Genomic DNA, 24093 nt, shown 5'->3' on the forward strand with positions numbered 1-24093 from the left:
GTACCTATTCATTCCTACAGTGGAGGTCTTATAGCAAAGCTCTAATTGCATCATTCCTCTTCCCCCGCTGCTTCTAGGTAGGTACAGGCGGTCTACATCTGCCTTAGGGTGGTGCATGTTCTTGGATGTCAGAAATTTTCTTGTCTTCCTGTCCAAGCGTTGGAGTTCCGTAAGGTTCCAGTTAATGATGTTAAAACTGTACTGGACTACTGGAAGTGCCAGGGTGTTAATGGCCTCAATGCAATTTTTGGAGTTAAGTTCAGTCTTCAGTACAAGCCTTATTCTCTTATATTATTCCTTTCTTATTTTTGCCTTCATAGTAGCATGATGTATACCATCTCCTTCGTTGATTCCTAGGTATTTGTAACTTCCTTGTGGGTCAAGTTCCTTGATGGTAGTGTCAATATCTAATTTAACAGAATCTGCTTGCCTGAGCTTGCCTCTTACAAAAGTTGCTTTAGCACACTTATCAAGGCCAAAATCCATTCCGATATCATTGCTAAACTCTTTAACAGTTGTTAGCAGCCCTTCTAGCTCTTGGTCAATCTTGGCAAACAGCTTTAGGTCTTCCATATAGAAAAGGTGGTTTATTGACTTACTAAAAACTTTGTACCCATATCTGGTACTATCCAATTCGTTTCAGAGTGGGATCAGTGCCATGCAAAAAAGTAATGGAGAGAGGGAGTCACCTTGAAAGATGCCTCGTTTGATGTTGATGCTGTTGGACTGACTCATCCCATTACTATGGCTTATAAAGAGACGTGTGTTCCACATGGTCATGCTATTCTGTAAGAATTTTGAGACGGCAGGAGAGATCTTGTATATCTCAAGGGCCTTCAGTATCCATTTATGTGGGACACTGTCAAACGCTTTCCTGTAGTCTATCCATATATAATAATAATAATAATAATAATAATTATTATTATTATCATTATTATTATTATTATTATTATTATTATTATTATTGTTGTTGTTGTTATTGTTGTTGTTGTTCTTCTTCTTCTTCTTATTATTATTATTATTATTGGAGTTGGTGTTAACAATGACGTCGTTGTTACTATTGTTGTTACTATTATTATTCGAAAGCTAATCGAAAATGTGTGCAACACCCTAAACACTTAGTCACGCGTCTCCATATGTTTCAATAAAAGTGAAGCATTACTGTTATTATTATGAGGTACAAACTCTTGTTAATGTTACTGTTGTTAGGAAAGCGGTGAGATGGCAGAACTGTTAGCACGCTGGGGAGAATGCTTAGCGGCATTTCGTCCGTCTTTACGTTCTAATCTCAAATGATGCTGCGCTCTACTTTACGTTTCATTACTTTGGCTTGAATATAATAAGTACCAGTTGAGCACTGAGGTCGAATTGCTGGTCTGGTACTAAAACTTGAAACCAATATAGATGTTTTTAGGTTGTGTTCTTATTAGTGTTGAAGTATCTGCGTACCACAAGCATGACGCGACGCAAATCAATAAATTATTTTGTATGTGGTCCTTTGGCTTCTCAAAACGTAAGTCAAATTTGGGTAAGTTTGAACTGGAAAAAGGGTACGCTATTCAGATGTGGTTATATACTCTAAGAGCTATGTAGATATTCATAAATGAACCCGATATTCTAGGGATATAATTCTGGTAGCAAATTTCTAGATGAGTGAGAATGTTCACAGCGCACCTAACTGAGTTCGAGTCTTATCTATGTGGGGCTCCAAACCGAATCAGAAAGCAAACGACTCAACCATGCGCTTCCATTTATACAGTAGCGCTAGCTATAAAGTACTGATTAGCAACGATTGCCACCTGTTTATTGAGGAAATTATGAAATATCAGAAAGATAAAATGTTTTTGCAACACAAATATATCACTTGCTCTCGTGGTAATTGGCACAGCTCTCAAAGTGTTACCAAAGAACCTGGAGGATATTAAAATTTAGAAACTTATTGTAAACCAACAGAAAAGTGCTCATCTCTATTCTGCAATAATCTTAAGAAAGAATCTTGAAATTTGCAAACGCTTACTGCTACAAAACCTAGGGATAGCAATAGCATCCCATCACAGTAAATTATTATATAAAAGCATTTGAATGATAATAGTAAATACAATAGAAACAACGACGTCAATGATAATAATAACAATAATAATAATAGCAAGAAGCAGAAGAAGAAGAAGAAGAAGAAGAGGAGGGAGAGGAGGGGGAGGAAGAAGTGTAAGAAGAAGAAGAACAACAACAACAACGACGACGATGACATACTAGCTGAACTAATGAATAAGCTTTCAAAACGAAAAATTAATAACAGAAGATGAAAGAGAATATTTAACAGAAGTAACGGTAGTCTAAACACAGGAACAATTAAAATATTGATAGTGTAATTTTCAACTGTAGAAATAACACGTGCAATAGAAATATGATAAACAACGAAATACTATAAATTCAAACCCTAAAACTCAAAAATATTCAACGCAAAAAGACAAACAAAAACTGCAGAAAAATGTAAATATAGTTACATAAGGGAAAGATTTTAATAGGAAAACATTCCAAAGGTGAACATCATGACTCTAACACTCCAAAACTGTATTATGTATCAATTGAGAGCATTCGATCCTCCTATTGGCCAATGGAAGTATAATACAATGTTAAATAGCAACTGTGATGCATCGAACCATGAAACGGCATCAATAATAAAAGAAACGTGAACTTCGTTGTCGCAAATTTAAGTTCATCCATGGTCGTGAAATAATATATTTATCAACCACTGTTGTTACAAAGTATAATTGGTACTCTCTCAAATCCATTCAAAGAATATAATGAAAACCCATGAAAAATTAAATATCCAGAAATATATAGAGAATGAGATAAATTTGTCAATTTTTAAAATCAATGATGAAATGGGAAGACTAAAATGTACCAAAAGTAACAAATGTTAAAATGATATGCACCTAAGATCAAAGATCTACTAAAGCATGGTATTCTCACTAGGTCGATAAAACTCAGTTATTAGGAGAAACACAAAAGATTATTTGAATGAAAGCTGTTCGACTCAACATCAAAACGCTTCAATGAAGAGGTTTGTAAAATGAAATATATACAGTACTAAAAGCACCAGAAATAGAAGTTTGAGGGAGAAGTATTGGCAGCAAAAAATCCTAACAGAAAAGGTTTGCAAAAAAAATGAATTAATTAATACTGCTTTGGGGCAATCTTGTGTGTCCATAACAACGGAAAGATTAACCCCAGTACTGCAAAGTACTGGATTTAATCGAACCATGAAAATATAATAAGTTTCTACACAAAATGTTTAACAGAAACACGGAGGTTGCTAGTAGAGAAGTACAATGAGATACCGATGGTGCTAGAGAAAACAACGCTTGGATATAAAGTACAACCCCCACCCCAACTATGTATAAATTTTATCCCCAAGTCTATATAAAATCTCATAACATGTCTTCTTAAAAACTTACAAAAACCTTAACTGCAACATATCGCAGAAGGTGAGAAGATATCTGGTAAAAAAGGCAGAATGGATGCTGCAAAGGTTCATGTTGTAATGATCAATTACTGATCCAAAAAGCTATGACTGAAGGCAATAGAAGCACTTGGTATGGTATAGACTGACTACGAGAAGGTTTTGATAGTATTACTCTCACATGGATCTCGGAGGGAAAGTCATGAAAAATGCAGCTCTAATAAATGGAAAATACATGGCACGTGACTGGGATTTACAGTTAAAAGGAGGAGTTTTAAAAACTAAACTCATTCCTACTAGAAGAGTAATATCCCAGAAGCAATGTATCTCACTGTTTCTTTTTCGTCTGTCACCAGTGCCTTTTGGCCGTTATGCTAAATAGAACTGCATGTGGATACAATTATGATAAGACGATTAACAATCATTCGTATGTGAATGATCCCAAGTTGAATGTTGCAAACGATAAACAAGTCAACGCATTCTTTGCAGACAACAAACGGATTTATCACAGAAATAAACATGAGATTAGTTCAGAAAAAAATGTGCCAAAGTAATTCTCTGACAAAAAGAAAATTAATTAAGACACTAATATCATATGAGATAAAGGAAATGAAATAAGAGAATTAGACCAAACATACTTATGAATCAATGAACAAGGCAGTATAACAACACACGCATTTTGGGGGTAAAGATTACAAAGGAATATTACAGAAGCACCAGTTTATTTCCTAAAAGTGGGTTAAGTGAAAAAGAATAAGGAAACAGACATCAATACTCCAGGTGTGCCTGAAATAAGTTACCTATTTAATATTCTCAATTGTACGTTTATCGAACTGTCTAGACTTGACAGGAAAATAGGGAAAATTATGGTAGCATTTAGAATAGGCCATGCAAAATTGCAAGACTATATTTACCACGAATATAAATAGTTTTGTGACTTATATAGCTAGAAAACTAATACAAAATATCCACAATAAAAATAACTATTCTGAATCATGGAAATTTATACAAACGGCTACGAAACATGAACAGAGCAATTACTTTTCATCTTCAACGAAGACGTCAACTACAAAACATGCTGCAATAGCAAATAACTATAAAGAAAATGGTGAAAGTCTAGCAGAAAGCGTGGAGTGCTAAAATCTAAACTGAAGTCTTGGTTAGAAAATAATAAATAGATAATAAGAAATCCCATACAAGACTAATACCAAAAGATGCTGCAAACAGGAGCAATAAAAATAAAATAGCTATCACTAACTGGGAAGCGCCGGATTCAAAGCAGATGTATAATATTTCTGTACTGTGGCAGAAATAGCTCCCCCTCAATAGAAACTATGAAAGCTACGTAATGTAGCAGACCATAGTAAAAGCAGAATACTTAGAGAGTGGAAGAAACAATTGACCACATTATTTCTGATTACTCAGAGTACAACCAAACGCACAAGCGAATAGAAAGTTACATACACCTAGAAGATATGTCAGCTGTATGAAAAACCAATAGGGCAAAGATGGTATAGTTATGCATAACGAGAGATCGGCGAAAATGGCAAAGCAGATCTATACGGAAATATGCCAATATTCAAAGACAGCAAGATCAAGGTAATCAGACCAGGGACTGTTGCTGAGCACCACAAAGTAGAGAAATGCCTTCTAATCGACAAATTAATTCCAAAAGGTGATAATGCATCAATGGGAGAATAATAATAATCCTTTCTAAGATAGACAAAATGCCTGAAATTTGGTGGGATGTCAACCCTTGTATTCAAATGGTTCATATTTAAACGTTCCTGAAAGAATGAAAGGCGGAATGGACATTGGCAGGGTTTGATCTCTGAAATACCGGCCGAAATGTCGCTAAGCAATGTGCCCAACGTGCTAACAGTTCTGCTAGTTCACTGCATTAATAATAATAATAATAATAATAATAATAATAATAATAATAACAACAACAACAACAACAACAACAACAACAACAACAATAACAATAATAATAACAACAACAATAATAATAATAATAATAATAATAATAATAATAATAATAATAATAATAATAATAATAATAATTGAGTTGAGAAGAATCCTTAGTGGTTTGGATAATTCACCTCTGGTGTTTCGTTTTATCATGTTTAAGCAACCCTTTTTCAGGGACCTTTTGTGCGAGATGGTCTACTTGACATGAAGAAAATTTTTAAATAGACCTCAACTGCAAGGCCACGCGCTGTTTATCTTGATATAAGATCACTATGTCGCGTACATATGGTTGTGATGAATGTGCCTGATGTACCTTTTTCTGACGGGTAGTTATGATGGGTATACTGGGTTTCGTATATTTGACTCCAGTGTCATTTTAATAGCATGCCCTGCTATGTCACTGAATGATGACGATGATGAGAATGATGATAATATTGCAGCAAAGGCATTCACTTTCCTGGCACAGGAAGAAATACTACCAAAGGAACAAAAAGGATGCAGGAAGAGTTCTCAGCATACCAAGGATCACCTGGTTATCGATAAAACAGGTTTTGATGCTTTGTAAAAATCATCAAAGAAACATGTCTATGACTTGGATTTACTTTAAGAAAGTATACGGTATGCTGCCTCATTCTTGGTTCGTTGAATGCCTGCAAATGTTTGGTGATGCTGAAAACATCACAAATTTTGTGACGCATAGCATGAAAGAGTGGAAAACCAAATTGTACTCAAGTAATGTATTCCTTGGAGAAGTTAATATTAAAAGGGAATCTTCCAAGGTGGTTCGTTTTCACCGTTGCTATTTGTAATTGCACTAATAGCAATGACACTTAGGGATGTGAAGAAGGGTTACCGATGCGGAAGAGAAGGCCCCTTCATTGAATCATCTTCTGTTTATGGATGATCTAAAACTTTTTTGGAAATCTGAAAAACAGATAGATTCCTTAACCAAAACAGTCCAGAACTGTGGTAGGGGCATCGGTATGAAATTTGAGGTCACCAAATGCTTAGTACTTAATAAGAAAACAGGGAAGAGAGCATCCCGCAGAGGATTGCAGTTACCATCAAGCGAGACCATGGGTGAACTCCACGATAGTCGTATAGATTTTAGGGGATTAGTGGGTTGGATGACATTCTACACAAAGAAATAAAAGTCAAGGTCAGCGAGGCGTATCAAAAAAGAGTGAAAATGGTGTTGAAATCCAATCTGAATGCTAAAACTTTGATTACGCAATCAATATCTGGGAAGTTGCAGTGGTCAGATATACTGCGTCCATCCTCATATGGCCTAAAGAGGAAATATAAAAACTGGATAGAAGGATCATTGCTTTAATGCAGTACCAGGCAGTGGCTCTCATGGCTGCTGCACTTAACTGATTGGAAGTGTTATTATGTATATTGTTTTGTCTTGGTATAAAAGATCGGCTACAGCAAATATTCTGCTCAATACCACAGATTTGCTTGTTAGTTGTTTGACCTTAACAAGTTGACCATGTCCCTTAGTGGCTGACGATATGCGCATATCTGATCATGAGCAGAAGTAGTGAGGGGGGATTACAGCCAATTATCGAGACGAATTATTTGGGGTTTGAATAATTCACCACTGGAAACAGGGTTGTTTTGTTTAACATGCTTAAACAAAACTTATTCAGGGACCTTTTCAGCGGGATGGGCTACACAACATGCAAAACATATGGTTGTGATGCATATGCCTGGTGTACCCTTATCAGACGGGTAGTCATGATGGGTATATTGGGCTTCGTATATTTTACCCCAGTGTCACTTTGATGGCATGCACCGCTCTCTCACTCAATAATAATAATAATGATAATAGTGATTCTTAACATTCGACACGCTTACAGAAGTTTGAGGAGAGAACTTAGTCAAAAACATTGACCTCAGGTCTTGTTTGGTACTACCTTTTATGAATGAGATTGATTAGAAGGCGAAATACAATTATAAAGATTCCTAAGAAACGTATAAAAGTATTTCTTACGACACTGTAACGATTGTGCTTGCTTACTGCCCTTAATTGTTTGTGAATTAAACACATGGCCAGCAAAATTAAGTGGAGTTTATTGGTCAATTTAATTACAGGTTTCAGGGCGCTGAAATGCAAAGTTGAATTCCGTCTAACTTAAAATCAGAGCATAAAAATGATATCATATACCAGAGGGTATCTCTTCTGGCTCTCTAATGTTTCTGCCATACATCGTTCTCTTCTATTCATGATAATGATAATAATGATGAAGATTACTATATTTAGTAAAGTGAGTTTTTCACACAATATACAGCGGTTTGTTATGTACAGCTCATTACCTCATTATACTTATCATAGCATAAAGGCGAAAATATATTGTTTTTTAATGACAATCGAAAATAGATACCAGAGTCGTCTCACTGAAATAGTTTGTCTAAGTTTCAAGTAATCACCAGATGATTTCATAATCTTCAAAGCAAACAGCGATGTGCCCTGTTCTTATCTATAATAAAGAATTCTTCTTAGACGAAAATGAAATTAATTCTAAACATACATAAACAATTTCTCCTTTTTCTCATAAAATCCTAACGATAAACGGCACAACAAAGGAGTTGTAACATGGTATGAAAGGAAATAAAATTGTGCTGGAATCACGAACACAGAGGGCACATGTGTCCTTTGAAGATATTCCATAAATATGTACACATATATACACACACACGCATATACATATACATATATAGGAACACGTCTACCAATGTCTTGAATGAGTATAACTGCCACATGTAGGTATATATGTATATATATGGTATATATATGTGTGTGTGTGTATGCATATATATATATACATATATATATATATATATATATATATATATATATATATATATTATATATATATATATATATATATATATATATATATATATATATATATATATATATATAGTTACGTTTATGATGATGTATGTAAATCGTCTATGAATTATATGATTAGCTCGTACGTTATAATATAACGGATATGATAATAAAATCCTCAACGCATTTGTTCAAAATGTCAGCTATAAAAGTATCATCTTATTTTGCAACGGTGTTTAAAAAAACCCAGCATTTGTGTGTGTGAGACAGTGTATGTCTATAAGTATGTATGATAATAGCTACGTATATTCTACTATAAATATTCGCAAGGAGATATTTCTTAAAATTTATTTCATGCATTCGTTGCTTAATACTTAAGAAGTTTGGGAAAGCAAACACACTAACGTATTACTGGAACTCCCCAAATAATACTAGACGCTCCAAAAAAAGTTTTTGTAAAAGTGCTAAAACATAAAATATAAATGTTCATGCATTTTTTTTTTAGCATAATATAAAATCAAATTGAAAGAAACATTATTTCTGTGTTAATATCACATAAAAATAGATTGAATAAAAATTGCATTTCTACTTACTTTTATTAACACAGCTCATACCACACTTGCCGTCACATAAACATTTTTTCTTCCTGCTTACGCAATCTTCATGAGTTTCACATCTCTTCAGGCAAGTTCGGTTTATAACATTCTCCTCTCTAGGACACGAATCTTCACTGGCTATAAAGATGAAAAGAAAAGAAATAACAAAATGAAGAATCAAAGAGTTTATTTGTCATTTTGGGAAATACTTTCATATTTCAATAGTTAAAGAGAGTAATGTTCCCGTCATGCATATATTAGCCTAAGGTAATCAAGATAAAAATATTTATCTTAAATTCACATATTCTCGTTTATCACGAATGTGTCACTGAAAAGCAAGAAACACCATGTTAAATTAATCAGTGGTGAATGAATACGCATATATATATATATATATATATATATATATATATATAATATATATATATTATATATATATATATATATATATATATATGTATACATACACACATACATATATTTATGCATATATATATATATACATATATACATACATACACACATACATATATTTATGCATATATATATATATATATATATATATATATTATATATATATAATATATATGAAGAACTATAAGTTTTACTTATACTTGTGGCCTGACCATTGTGGATGGTTACTGGGCACACTTTAGTGGTGTAAATATTCTTTGAGTGATCACCGACTCCTGTTCTCACAGATCATAATAAGCGTATTACGTGAGGGTAAGAGCAGACCAAGTTGTGCAGGACCAGTTGTAAATGAATCAGTTGTAAATGAGGAGAGATATATTCGATTTTGTAATGTCATAAATATAAAACTGAACGGATACTGAATCATTTACAGCTCAGTCTAGAGTAAAAGAACTGCACCCTTGTAACGTTATTTATTTCTGCTTTTATACGCTTATTTATTTTGCAAAATACAAGTTATAGTTATAAAAGAGAGGATATTAGCGATAATCTGTACATAACGATGATAACCTCTCAGAGGATACATTAGAACGTATTCAAGAGTATATTTTTTAAGTTTTCACCCATTGCTTTTGCTTTTGTCACAATTTACTTCTATTGAATTTCACTGCAGTCAGTCGGAAAATGTATCAGTGTACATATGCGTAAACAGCTTTAACGTGATTGGGAAATATATTCCTTTAACACTTAGTCATGCATTCGTAACATATTTAACGCCTTGGAGGATTTTATACGTCTAGAGGTTTTAGTTTTTATAATTCCTTAGGAAATGTTCTCTCGCTCAAGTATATAAACTGAGGGAAGTGTGAAGTATAAGCTGGAATTTACTTTGGTAGTTGTTGAGATAATTCTATATCAACTATACGCATTATATTGACAGGATTCAAATAGTACTTATCAAGATTGTACGATAATATTAATCTTTGATTACTTTTTCATATGGCTAAGTCTTCATTTATTTTTCTTTCAGATATAACCTTTCCGTGATAAAGATAAGAGAATCTCTATATTTTGGCGTACGGAAATACAAGTGTATATTTTATGTTCCTATAGGAATCCATTTACTCATTGATTAAAATTGCGTGTGCATATGAATCTATATATTTATGCAAATATGCAACGTACGTAGATATACGTATGTATATGCGTATATATTATAGTTATATACTTATACATATGTATATGCAAACACACACACGCATATATGCACATACACACACACACACACACACACACATATATATATATATATTATATATATACATGTGTATGTATACATGTATACATATGTATATATTTGAATAAACTCAAATAGTGATATAAGCTTATACATGCGCATGTTGTGTGTGTGTACGTTGATATATACACGTTTGCATGCATATGTATGAGTGAAGGCATGAGATCATGGTGTTAGGGTGTTGTGATCACGATCATAATATTACAGTTTCAATTAATGGAACAGAAGCGAGTTCGATACAGCAATACATTCCATTTCACATTGCCCCAATCTACTCTATTGAATACAGCTGAGTGCTTCTATTGCTTAGTCTCTTACCAGGAGCTATAACGTTCAAAATGCGCTACGCGATAGAGGAAAGCTATGGCCGACTGGTGGTAATTATATTCGTTCAGGTATAACTTCCCTCCATGTCTCCACTGTCCTGTTTTTGTTCCTAAATTTGACGCTCCATAAATCCAAAATTTTATTTTGGTATTTAAGGGACCAACTGTCTTCGAAGACTCATATTGTCGTTGATTGCTCGAAATAGAGAGTAGATAACAGTCGACTGGTGAAGGAGCATTCTTTGTATTGTCCTTTTTCCCTTGTTATTTTCGTATTTAACTCATTGGTTTTCGCATTCATGTTGTTTACTGTTGGTGACGTCCTTATCTCTATACACACACAGACACACACACACGCACACACATATATAAATAATATACATATATGTATATTATTTATATTATTATCTAATTGTACGCCATACATCCATTTCCAATTAATTTTACCTTAACCTTTTTGATACCAATCTATACTATACTGTGTTCTTTCCTTTTTTCTCCCTTTCACCGTTTATATATATATTATATATATATATATATAGAGAGAGAGAGAGAGAGTGAGAGAGATAGATATATATCCCTCTTTCTCTTTTTCTCTCTCTTGTTGTTCACACGTAGCCATCGTCCATCTTTCTTTCCTGCATGGACATTCTAAGGACAGGACGTCTCCTATCTCTCTCTATCTCTCTTTTTTCTCTTTTCAAAGAAAATATTTCTCTCGTTGTTCACTATTTTCCCCTTGTTCAGATCTAATGATCACCCATGTTCGGTTTCCTTGTATGTCTCCACTGTCCTGTTTTTGCTCCTAACTTTGACCCTTCATATATCCAAAATTTTATTTTGGTATTTATAGAAGCAACTGTCTTCGAAGACTCATATTGTCGTTGATTGCTCAAAATGAGGAGTAGATAGACAACCAACAACTGATGAAAGGTCATTCTTTGTATTTTCTCTCGTTATTTGCGTATTTAACTTATTTGTTTTCGTATGTCATGTTGTTTACTGTTGGTGACGTCCTGTAAACATATATGTGTGTGTGTGTGTATTCAGTTATTTCTATTACAAGTTTTATGGGGAGCCACCTAGAAATATTTTGTCCCAAGGATTGAATACAGTACTTAGTTAAGTTTCGAACTGCTAAAGAGATACATAAGAAAGTAAAAACACCCGTTGGCGCGTGGATATAGTCACAAATAAAACTCACTCACAATCTCAACATGCAAACACCCTTTCCTTGCACCACGTTCACTCGACGCTTAGGTAGACGTGTCATGTTGTAGAGTGGAACTGAACCCGAAATCATGTGTTTCTGAAGTGATTATCATAACCGTAAGTATACATGCACATATACTTACACACAACACCAACTACAACCCCCACACACATACACAAACCCAAAAGTGCTCACATGTATTAATATCATCGGGCGATCTATAAAAGTTGATGTAATACAATTTGAAGTAAACTACAGTCACATGAGTGTCTTCAATATACACAACATGCTAAGAAAAGCTCTACACATAATTCATACAAACACACACACACACACAAACATCTATGTGTGTATATAATTATGTATGTATTAAGAAGAATATTGCAGCAGAAAAATGAATTAGTTACTCTTACAGGCGTTTAATTTTATAGAGCATCCAATATGGCAAACTGTACATGAAATAACATTTTCCATGGATCTTTTTGCCAAAAAAAAAGCTAGAAGCTTTCTGATGTATAATTCATAAAGAATAAGTACGAGAGGAATTATTTTATAACTCTACAAATGGAAACTATCAGAAACATACGTGTGAATATATATATATATATATATATATATATATATATATATATATATATATATATATATATATATATAGATATATATATATATAGTATATATATATATATATCTATATATATATATATTACACCGTTGATATAATCATTACCACACATTGGAAAAAAATACGTGTACGTCGCTTTGACCAAATACATTGCAATAATGGAGTGAAAGATTAACAATATCGATAAGTTTTCCACACTCACACACACACACACGCACACACGTGTGTGTATGTATATATATGTATATATATATATATGTGTGTGTGTATTCGTACGTATATATAAGTGTATGTGTGTGTGTGTGTTCGTATGTATATTATAAATATCATTGATACAATATATTATTTGATTTAGGGAGAGTGTGTTTATATCAACATGATCAAAGTATCACTTTATTGCTTTTATTTGTACCAAATGCTCATTTAAGTTATTTGCTCAGAAGCATATAACGTTTATGTATATCGATGTATGTATAAATATATATGCGCATATGTGTTTGTGTGCATATGCGTTTGTGTGTGCATATGCGTGTGTGTGAGAGTGGTTATGCAGGTGTGTATACAAATATGCAAACATATGCATCTTTATATCCTAAATACTATCAAATAACTTACTGACATTTTCGCACCTAAAACCACCCATATATATATATATATATATATATATAGATATATAATATATATATATATATAATATATATATATGTATGTATGTATGTATGTATGTATGTATGTATGTATGTATGTATGCATGCATGTATGTGTGTATGCTTATTGATATATATATATATATATACATGTGTGTGTGGTGTGAATGTGTATGTGTGTGTGTGTGCTTGAGTGTATCTGTGTGTGCATTGTGTGTGTGTGTCTTCCATGTATGTACATGTGTAGTATGTATACATACCCAGGTATGTATTCTATGTATTAATTCCAGAAGATATTACTAGAAGGTCTTTCAAATATATATATATATATGTGTATTTCTGCGTAGACAAATACCTAGGATACTTTAGTAACCGTGAAAATTGTCTTCGCCAGCAAAATTCAAATTTAGCGAAAGAAATGTGATCAGAAATATGTGTATTTATTCATAAATACACACATACACTCACACTCATACACACATGTATGTACATATGTGTACACACACACACACACACACACACACACCACACATACATATATATATATAGATATGCATATCTATGTATGTCTCTATGTATGTGTATGCGTGTGCAATTATACATACATAATATATATAATATATATATATATATATATATATATATATATATATATATATATATATATATATATATATACATATGTGTATACATACATATATGCACACATACATATATTCATACTGATATTTGGTATTACTATTTATACCAGAACAGCGTAAATTTGATGAATTCAAATAAATTAAAATGTCATAATCATTTGCTCCGTGTTGAATAATAATGTATGAATATTCTTAGTATGCTACTCAATGAGGAAATGCATAATTACAAGGTAGATCATTTCACAGATAGTTAGCTTCTCTACAGAGAAGCAAAGGCATCGATCAACTACTTATTAAGCAGTCACAAATTAAGCTAGCTTCGTAGCGGACAGTCTAATTCACACACTTTTGCTTGCAATGAATTAAAGTATAACTATACTTCACTTCTTTGATCGAATTCAATATGGTGTTGTTAACGTGGTAAGTTCTCTCGTTTCTACTACGTTGGAGTCTTTGCATCAATGTGGAAATGTAACTTCGCAGAATCTTTTCTATAAGTAATTCCATGGCTCTGATGAACGTATCACATGTTGATTGCGTACGTATTGTTACATACCTTTTGCTCTGCTATTACTAGAATGTAATTTTGGGGATGTGACGTGAGGCAATGTTCAAGTATCCAAAGAAACATAAGCATTATGGTAATATCAACATCTTCATGGTGGCAGGAGACACTCCTATATATAACCATTTTATGGCATACCAAGTTTTTCTCCCAAAGCTCTAACAATCTTAGATTGGCATGTGAAGTCATCTGTGAACGAATACTTTTAGAAAACATAGCTACTGTGTCGTAGGATTTTATTCTCTTCAATTCTAAAGGCCTGGTTTTTGTATTTACTTTTGCATTGCGTTGTTCAACATATGCTCTCTCACAGACATCATATGACCTTCAAAGCTGCTAGCGTTTGCTAGTAAGTCACAACCACTTTCTTTTCGTTAGCGCTTAGTTAGACTACTGGATATCACTACTTCTGTAGATACTTACGCTTGCTGACAGGATGCCGCAGATTTTAACATCTGTGGAGAGTATATTTCATCTATAAACGATCCATATGTCCAAATGACTTATCTCAGAAATCGTGCTGCAACATTGTATATTCTTGTAAGATAAAAACTCTATCATATCTTACAAAGGCTGCAATATTTTTTAACCACACGCCCTCTGTCTACGGCTATTTTGTTTGATATAAAGTTATATAAGTATATACTCGTTATATTGAACAGAAGTGTGAAAACAAAACAAATGGTGGGTTGGTAATGGTTTTTTTTTTCTACATTTCACTACGAATATTCACATATTTTTTAGACCCAATTCAAAGTAAGGACTTTTGAAACTAAATCTGGCTTGTTTCTAGTATAAATATTAATAAAATGTATTCAAAATATTCGCTTTAGCATTGTTATCTTTTGGTGTTGTAGGACCAAAAACCATTGGATCTTTGTAAAATATATGACTGCATTTAGCGCCAAAATAACAGAAGCACTGGTTCGTATGTTTGCATGCATGTATGTGTGCATGCATTCATGTATGCACATATGTATGTATGCATGTATGCATGCATGTATATATGTATTTATCTCAATATTGAGTTATATTTCAAGATTTATTGCCAATAGAGAAAGCCTTGGATCTAGGTTTCTAACCTAGATCCAAGGCGCCTTCATTGGAATTTCACCATAAACTACAGGGTATTTTTGTATGTATGTATGTATGTATATATGAATGTATGCATAAGTGCATATTTGTGTTTTATTTTATGTATGTCTTCTCATACATATCTAGACATGCATATATATATATACTTGAATGATTAACGTATGTATGTAAATATGTATGAACGAATTTATGTATATATATATATATATGTACGAACGTATGTACGTACGTATGTATGCAAGTATGTTTGTATGTGTAGAAGCATGTATATGTAGAAGCGTCTAAGTTTCTTGTCAGTAGTGGCTTGTGCATACGTAATACATCTGCTTGTAATTTATGTCATCCTTGAAAAATCTGATGACAACACAAGCAAGTCTGATGTGACTCTATATTAACATTTCATACGAATTATTTTCTATTATAGGCACCACACAGAGAACTAGATTAGCATTACTTGCTACTCTTGATTTCTATATAAACGACATGTTGCTGTCAGAGTTTCAGTTTCTATACTATAATCAGCTGCCGTCATCACATTTACAAACAGATGTGCGCCTCTTAGAACTGTCATATGATACTAATTGACCCATTAAATATTAAACAGAATAAAAACACGGAAGCAACTCTGAATTTACAGCTACATCACGCTGGTATACTCCAGTTCTGTTTCTTTCAGTTCTCATTATCAATGTTTCTTCGGAGATACGTCCTGTTCAACACATTAGTATTTACGTCCATTTTTGGCACAGCATACATCGAACAACAAAGAGAGAGAGAGAGAGAGAGGGAGAGAGAGAGAGGGAGAGAGAGGGAGAGACAGAGAGACAGAGAGACAGACAGAGGGAGAGTCATTAGGTTGCTACCTAAGATACTACGAACAATCAAAAATCGTACTCAACAAACTGAAAACTAGGAAGACATATTCTATAGAGTATTATATCTAAAAACTAGACCCAATGAACAACTGACCCGGGTATAAAGTACAAAAACAGTAACATATAATTATAATCTGAATATGGCGTGCGAATTCTGGTTCCTATTTATTTTATCCCTTACTTCGTATGCTCAGCATTGCATTTGAAACTACAAATGGCTTAGTACCGCAATACACATATAGCTGTTCGTATGCTTTGCTTGTAGAGGGACATAGAAATACACATACATATATACGTTTTTGTGTATAAACATCACTGTCACAACTGCCATCGACTCACATGCACGCAGATATTTAATGTATACACAAAATACTGACACATACAAACACACAGACATAAATATATATTATATATATATTTATATATAGAGGGCATAATTATACATACATGCCAGGAGGCATTATATATACTTGCCAAACTATCTTTTGCTCTTCTACTTGTTTCAGTCATTTGACTGTGGCCATAGAGCAGCACCGCCTTTTAGTCGAGCAAATCCACCCCATGACTTATTATTTATCAGTCTAGTACTTATTCTATCGTTCTCTTTTGCTGAACAGCTGAGTTACGGGGTCATAAACACACCAGCATCTGTTGTCAAATGATGTTGGGGAGACAAACATAGACACACAAACATATACACACACATACATACATACATATATATATATATATATATATATTATATATATATATATACTACGGGCTTCTTTTCAGTTTCCATTTACCCAATCCACACACAATGATTTGGTCGGGCCCAAGCTATAGTAAAAGACACCTGTCCAATGTGCCACGCAGTGAGACTGAACCGGAATCATGTGGTTCATAAGCAAAATACTTACCACACAGCCACTCCCACGCCTATATATATATATATATATATATATATATATATATATATATATATATATATATATATATATATATATATATATATATATATATATATATATTATATATCTATATATAGATATATATTATTATATATATTATATATATATATATATATAGATATATATATATATATATATATCATATATAATATATATATATATATATATATATATATATATATATTATATATATATATATATATAATATATATATATATATATATATATATATAATATATATATATATATATATAATATAATATATATATATAATATATATATAGTATAATCATACATATATCCAAGGATAAATACACTCACATATTTGCCTGTGCACTATTACGTATTTTAATACATGAATATTTTGAATAAATGTAGAATAATCTACTGTGCACATTTCCGAGGAAAACCTTCAATTATAACCATGTTTTTCAACACATTCGATCCCTTTACCATCTCTCTTTTTCTCTTCCCTCCCTCCTTAATGACCAGTACAATAGCTTAAAGATAGACGAGCAGGAAACATTCTATCATTTGTCACTCATCAGTAGCTTCTGAATGTAGAGAAATTTGATAAAAATAATATGAAAACACTAAAGCTTTTAACCATATGTGATACTCGATTCCCCTTTAAATATTTCACCCCTTACACATACACACATATTGTTTAAACATCCCTCATCTCTTGATTCTGTAATACCTACGCAGAAAATGCCGCTATGCTTCCCTAATGTTCCCCAACTTAACGTTATCCCCATTCAACCTAGGAATACGACACCAAATTTTCACCGCCTTTATAAACAGACCCCACAAAATTCTCCTCCGGTGAAGTGGCGAATTTCTTGTCTTCAAAAGCGAAATAAAACAGGAGCGCAATGTATATCAAGAAAGCATCTACACACCTTTCTCTTGTTTCTTAAGCTAGAATTTATTATCGCCGCTGATGCTCTATTTCACACACACACCAACACACACACACACACACACCACACACACACATATATATATAATATATATATATATATATATATATATATATAATAATATGTGTGTGTGTGTGTGTGTGTGTATGTATGTATGCATACTTGCATGTATATATGAATGTATCTCAATATTCACTTGCAGTTACGCTTAAGCGTCGACCTACAGATAACCTTCTCTTCTTTTTCTACTGAGTAAAACCAAAAATTTTACCGGCATTGAAAGTTCCTAGAAGCCTGTGAGAACACCCTCATCCTCCAAACACAAAAAATGAAAAGTTGATCCTGACGTTTTATGCAACTATAAATTTCAGATAGTTTCCATGTAATTCTGGACACTTGTAGTAATATCATATTAAATCGATGTTCATATACGAAGCAAGCACTGAAATTTCGAAGTATATGCACTTGGCATATGATTAATAAAAGATTCAAAATATGATAATTATTGCTGCAAACATTACGTAATTCTATGCACTGACTCTGCGTGTAATATCTTTCACAGGATATAAAATTTATTCAAAAGATTGGCAGTAAAATAGGCTCCGTTATAAGCTCTTTATTGACTGTGAGCTTCCCGTGTTGTTTGTTGCTTTTGGGGACAGTTCCTTTGTAAATTATTTACATACAACTAAGGTAGCTTTACAATAACTTCATATCCGGCTTTTTAGATTCATATAATCCGGCTTAACATTTGTATTCATTACAAATGTTTCTATATAATTAGGAATTATTTGTGCTGTCATCTAGATGTTAAACTTGGGAACTCTGGCGACAGCATTCAACTTCTAAGCGCTACAGAGGTTTCTTTTATTTATTGTACGGCGTCTAAATTTGCTATTGCTTCAGGCAAATCGATTCTCTAATGCGTAGCAGCTGCATTTCTGAACAATGCAGATAAACCTGTGGCGACAGTCACAAAGAAATATAACAGTGTTGAATCCCGAGATACGTCTTACTTTAAATCATGATGAAAAAAGAATGTTAAAGGAATAAAACTTCCTGATTCTCGTACTAGTCTTTTCGATATATTTTTCCGTTCTGACAATGATTCTACGTCCGATGGGAAATATTAAACAACCTATTGATCTCTGTCTTTTATACTCATCACCATTTTTAACGTGAAGGTCTTACCGACGGTATTTGTTAATAACGATTATAGATTAAGGCGGCGATCTGGCGGAGTCGTTAACACGCCGAGTCACATACTCGGCGGCATTTCGTCCATCTTTACAATTTGAGTTCAAATACCGCTGTGGGCGACTTTACCTTTTATTCTTTCGGGTTCAATAAAATAAATAGCATTTAAACACTAGGGTCGATGTAATCGATTTATCCCCTTCCCCGAAAATGCTGGCCTTGTCTCAAACTTTCTAATCAATAAGAATAGATTACCTAAGACACTAGTTATTGATAATGATAATAATAAATTAAAATATATGTATGAAATGGCAAATAGTAAATCGTTGCTATTTTCATGAAATAAATGTTACTTATTATTATTAAATACTTCAGAAAATTATATATTATATCAATATGTGAAACGTGGTCATAGCTGTGTGGTTACGAAGCTTGCTCGAAACCACGTGTTTTGTATCAGTCTCAGTACATGGTAACTTGGCTAAGCGCCTTCTACTATAATCCATGGCCGATCAATTCTTTGTCAGACAATTTGGTATAGACCAAATGTGCCGAAACCTCTCACACATGCACACACACAAACCAGTGTGTGTGTGTGTGTATGTGTGTGTGTGTGTGTGTGAGCTAACGTTCGCTCTGTAATTCATAATTAATAATACTACTCGGATTAGAAGTTGCTTAACAACTATAGAGGAAGCAGCCTGGCTTATGAAAATCAACGCGGAGCATTAAACATGATAGTAGCAGTCGTACATCTATTTGTACACACAAATTCTATTACTACTGCAACTACAACTACTACTACTACTACTACTACACACAAACACTCACTTACATACAAATATACATACATAATACATGCGTATATAACACTAACAACAAAAGAGACGAATGAAAAAAGTCACATCTGTAATTGGCAACACCATCAAGCAATATCCACGATATATCAAATGAATATATCCGAAAATACCTGTTAACACAACGTATTCAAGGCAATCCAAAATTGATGACATTCAAAATCGTCAACATTAGGGGGCCTAAGGTATCGTATGGGAACTATACATACATATATACATATTTTATTATTTTACTTGTTTCAGTCATTTGACTGCGGCCATGCTGGAGCACTGCCTTTAGTCGATCAAATCGACCCCAGGACTTATTCTTTGTAAGCCTAGTACTTATTCTATCGGTCTCTTTTGCCGAACCGCTAAGTTACGGAGACATAAACACACCAGCATCGGTTGTCAAGCGATGTTGTAAGCACAAACACAGACACACAAACATATACACACACATACATACATACATACATACATACATACATACATTATATATAGTATATAATATATATATATATATATAGGACGGGCTACTTTCAGTTTCCGTCTACCAAATCCACTCACAAGGCTTTGGTCAGCCCGAGGCTATAGTGGAAGACACTTGCCCAAGTTGCCATGCAGTGAGACATAACCCAGAACCATGTGGTTGGTAAGCAAGCTACTAACCACAAAGTCACTCCTCTCGCTTGACAACCGCTTTTTTCCACTTCCAACTGGTTTTGGCTTGTTTACATCTCAAAAGCTAGCAGCTTGGCAAAAGTGAACAATAAAGTATCAGATTTAAAATATAAGTGTTGTGATTGGTCTGTTCGATTAAACATCTAAAGGCAGTGCCTCTGCATGATCCAAGTAAATGATAAAAGACGAATGAATTAGATAGTCATATAGCTCTCATAAAAATAATCAGGAATCAGTATCTATCGGCGTATTGTTTATTTCGTATCAATCAGCTACATTCTGTGGGCGAGTACAATCGGCCATTTAATCCCCAGACTACTCTCCCACCTAACCGGAAGTCCCTTCTCTGCAGACCAGCTCGCTATCTCGCCATCAGTGAAGATCCCTGTCTATAATACGTCCGTTATGAGTCCATGGTCAGTGACCAACAATGTAGCATCTAGTAGGTCTCTACTGAGTTCTATTAGACGTCACAAACATCTTAAACAAGTCGCTAGAAATAGAATCGCGTATAAACTTATGTGGTAGCGAAGTGGATAATTTAAAACTCGTAAACATTCGAGAGCTTTGGGTATTATTTTCTACTCCAGGTGGAAGGCTCGAAATTTTCGAGGAGGGAGCCAGTCGATTAGATTTCAAGAACCAGTACGCAACTGGTTCTTAATTTATCGATCCCGAAAAGATGAAAGCCAAAGTCGACCCCGACAGATTTTGAACTCAGAACTAAAGACAGACGAAATACATCCCAGTATTTCGCCCCTCGTGCTAACATTTCTACCAGCTCGCCTCCTTGAGAGAGCCTTAGGTATTGTATGAGATATTTGATTGATATTTACGCCAGCACCAATAGTTAAATAGCTAATATTCAGCGAGCTAGAGCTAATGTGTGGGTTTAAATTCTACAGATATAAAAGAAAATTAAATATAATATTCTGGATTATTGTTATTATATGGTTGAATTCTGAAGTAGGACACAACTTATCTAACTATCTCTGATAGCTTGTACAATGTAAAGACGTATATTCAGTTAATACGTGAAATTTGGCTTATTACAGTAGCCTAGTACACGTAATAGGCGAGAGCTACTACTCTATTCTCAGTCAGAAACCCAGTTTTATTTATATTCATTAATAAATTTACTATGGTCAGTAAGACGTCTCAAAGTTCTAGCAGGGAGCAATGAAACAGACACTATTTATTTGGCTTACAACATTATATATCGAATCTTGATTTACATTCAAATATGCAGTGAAATAATTTGAATTACAAATTTAATTAGCCTGATAAAACAAACTACAATGTAGTACAATTGTTGAAGAAAATAAGTATTGTTCTATTTAAAGCAAATGTTTTGCTGTAGGAACTGCTGCTGATTAGTTCTTTTTATGCCCTCGTGAATAGATATAATTCACCTAAAACTGCATTATGTAAATGATCTTTACTTTCTAAAAATTAAAAAAAAAATCTGAGAACGTGGTTTGTGAAGCCCGGATTGTTTTCAGATTATATGAATCGGTGTATAGATATGACAAGACGAAATTATATTTATATACAGTTATGCATTAAAAAAAAAACACGTGCATCATCCTCTTATATATACATGTATGTATAAAAAATGTGAGTGTATGTGCGTGTACGTAAACACACATACATACACACACACACACACATACACACACACACTCTCTCTCTCTCTCACACTCACACACACACACACACAAACACACATATATATATATTATGATAATATTTTATACGCTTAAAGCGATCACTGAGGCATATAAGACGTCATTGGGAAAAAATAGGTTTTCCCCGTGCGTACGGGAAAACATATTTTTTCCGACGTGGGCTTATATGCTCCATTATTAAACTATTTTCTTTAGTCGTTGCACGGTGATCGCTTATAAGCTTTAAGCTTATAAAATATTATTAGTTACAGAATTGTAGAAATCGACGCTGCCTGTCAAAAACCATCATATATATATATATATATATATATATATATATATATATATATATATATATAAATATATATTTCTTTACTGCCCACAAGGGGCTAAACATAGAAGGGACGAACAAGGACAGACAAAGGGATTAAGTCGATTACATCGACCCCAGTGCGTAACTGGTACTTAATTTATCGACCCCGAAAGGATGAAAGGCAAAGTCGACCTCGGCGGATTTTGAACCCAGAACACTTAACGGCAGACGAAATACGGCTAAGCATTTCGCCCGGCGTGCTAACGTTTCTGCCGTGACCGTTTCTGTCTGTTTGTATATATGTATGTATGTATGTATGTATGTATGTATGTATGTATGTATGTATGCATATATCATATTAACCAAATTGAGAAAGAGAAGCTTAATTTATACACGAGGAAAATCAGCTAACTACCCACTCAAATCTCACCCTCTTAATAGGAATTTTAACAGACTCAAAGAGGCTCCCCTGCGCTTTCCCGTACATGACTGTTGGTAAAAAGAATGTATGAGAAATTGAAAAAAAAATGAAAGATAATAAACTATTCGTAATATACTTTTGTTTTAGTGAAGCAAAAGTTTTGTTTTAGTGAAGTTGAGGATACAAGAGAACTGAGTAATCCTTTCTCTGTATTCTAAAGAAAGCAATAAAAGTTAAGCCATATAGAAATCATTTCTTTGAATCATATGACAATAATTTATAGAATCTAACGAATCCTTAGTTTCTGAGAAAATGAACACAATGAAATTAAGGAAGAATTGTTGCACAGTGACCATTATGCACACGGTTTGTAATATTAACCAGAATCCATATTTGATTAAGAAATGCAGTTTAATATAGCGGAAACTGGGTAAGATGAAGCTACGCATTTTAATGTGTTCTGGTTATAAAGACAAAAGAACTGCAACATCGTATTTGAATACTATAATTTAGTAGCAATAAATTTGATCTTCCG

At 33.4% G+C, this 24093-nt stretch overlaps 1 protein-coding gene across 14 annotated transcripts in view; it reads right to left on the reverse strand.

Moving 5' to 3' along the window:
* Positions 1-24093, reverse strand: part of LOC115215203 (protein lev-9) — a 731789-nt gene that overhangs the window by 399458 nt on the left and 308238 nt on the right. For 13 of the 14 annotated variants that reach the window (XM_036505264.1, XM_036505266.1, XM_036505263.1 and 10 more), the window contains exon 2: positions 8867-9007. In XM_036505264.1, coding sequence (XP_036361157.1) covers positions 8867-9007 — 141 coding nt within the window. Of the gene's footprint in view, positions 1-8866; positions 9008-12270; positions 12274-12966; positions 12977-24093 lie in introns of those variants that run through there. The other variant, XM_036505265.1, reaches the window with a different exon arrangement.

This window comes from Octopus sinensis, linkage group LG8, assembly GCF_006345805.1.
Source record: "Octopus sinensis linkage group LG8, ASM634580v1, whole genome shotgun sequence".
NCBI classification, from domain to species: Eukaryota; Metazoa; Mollusca; class Cephalopoda; order Octopoda; family Octopodidae; genus Octopus; species Octopus sinensis.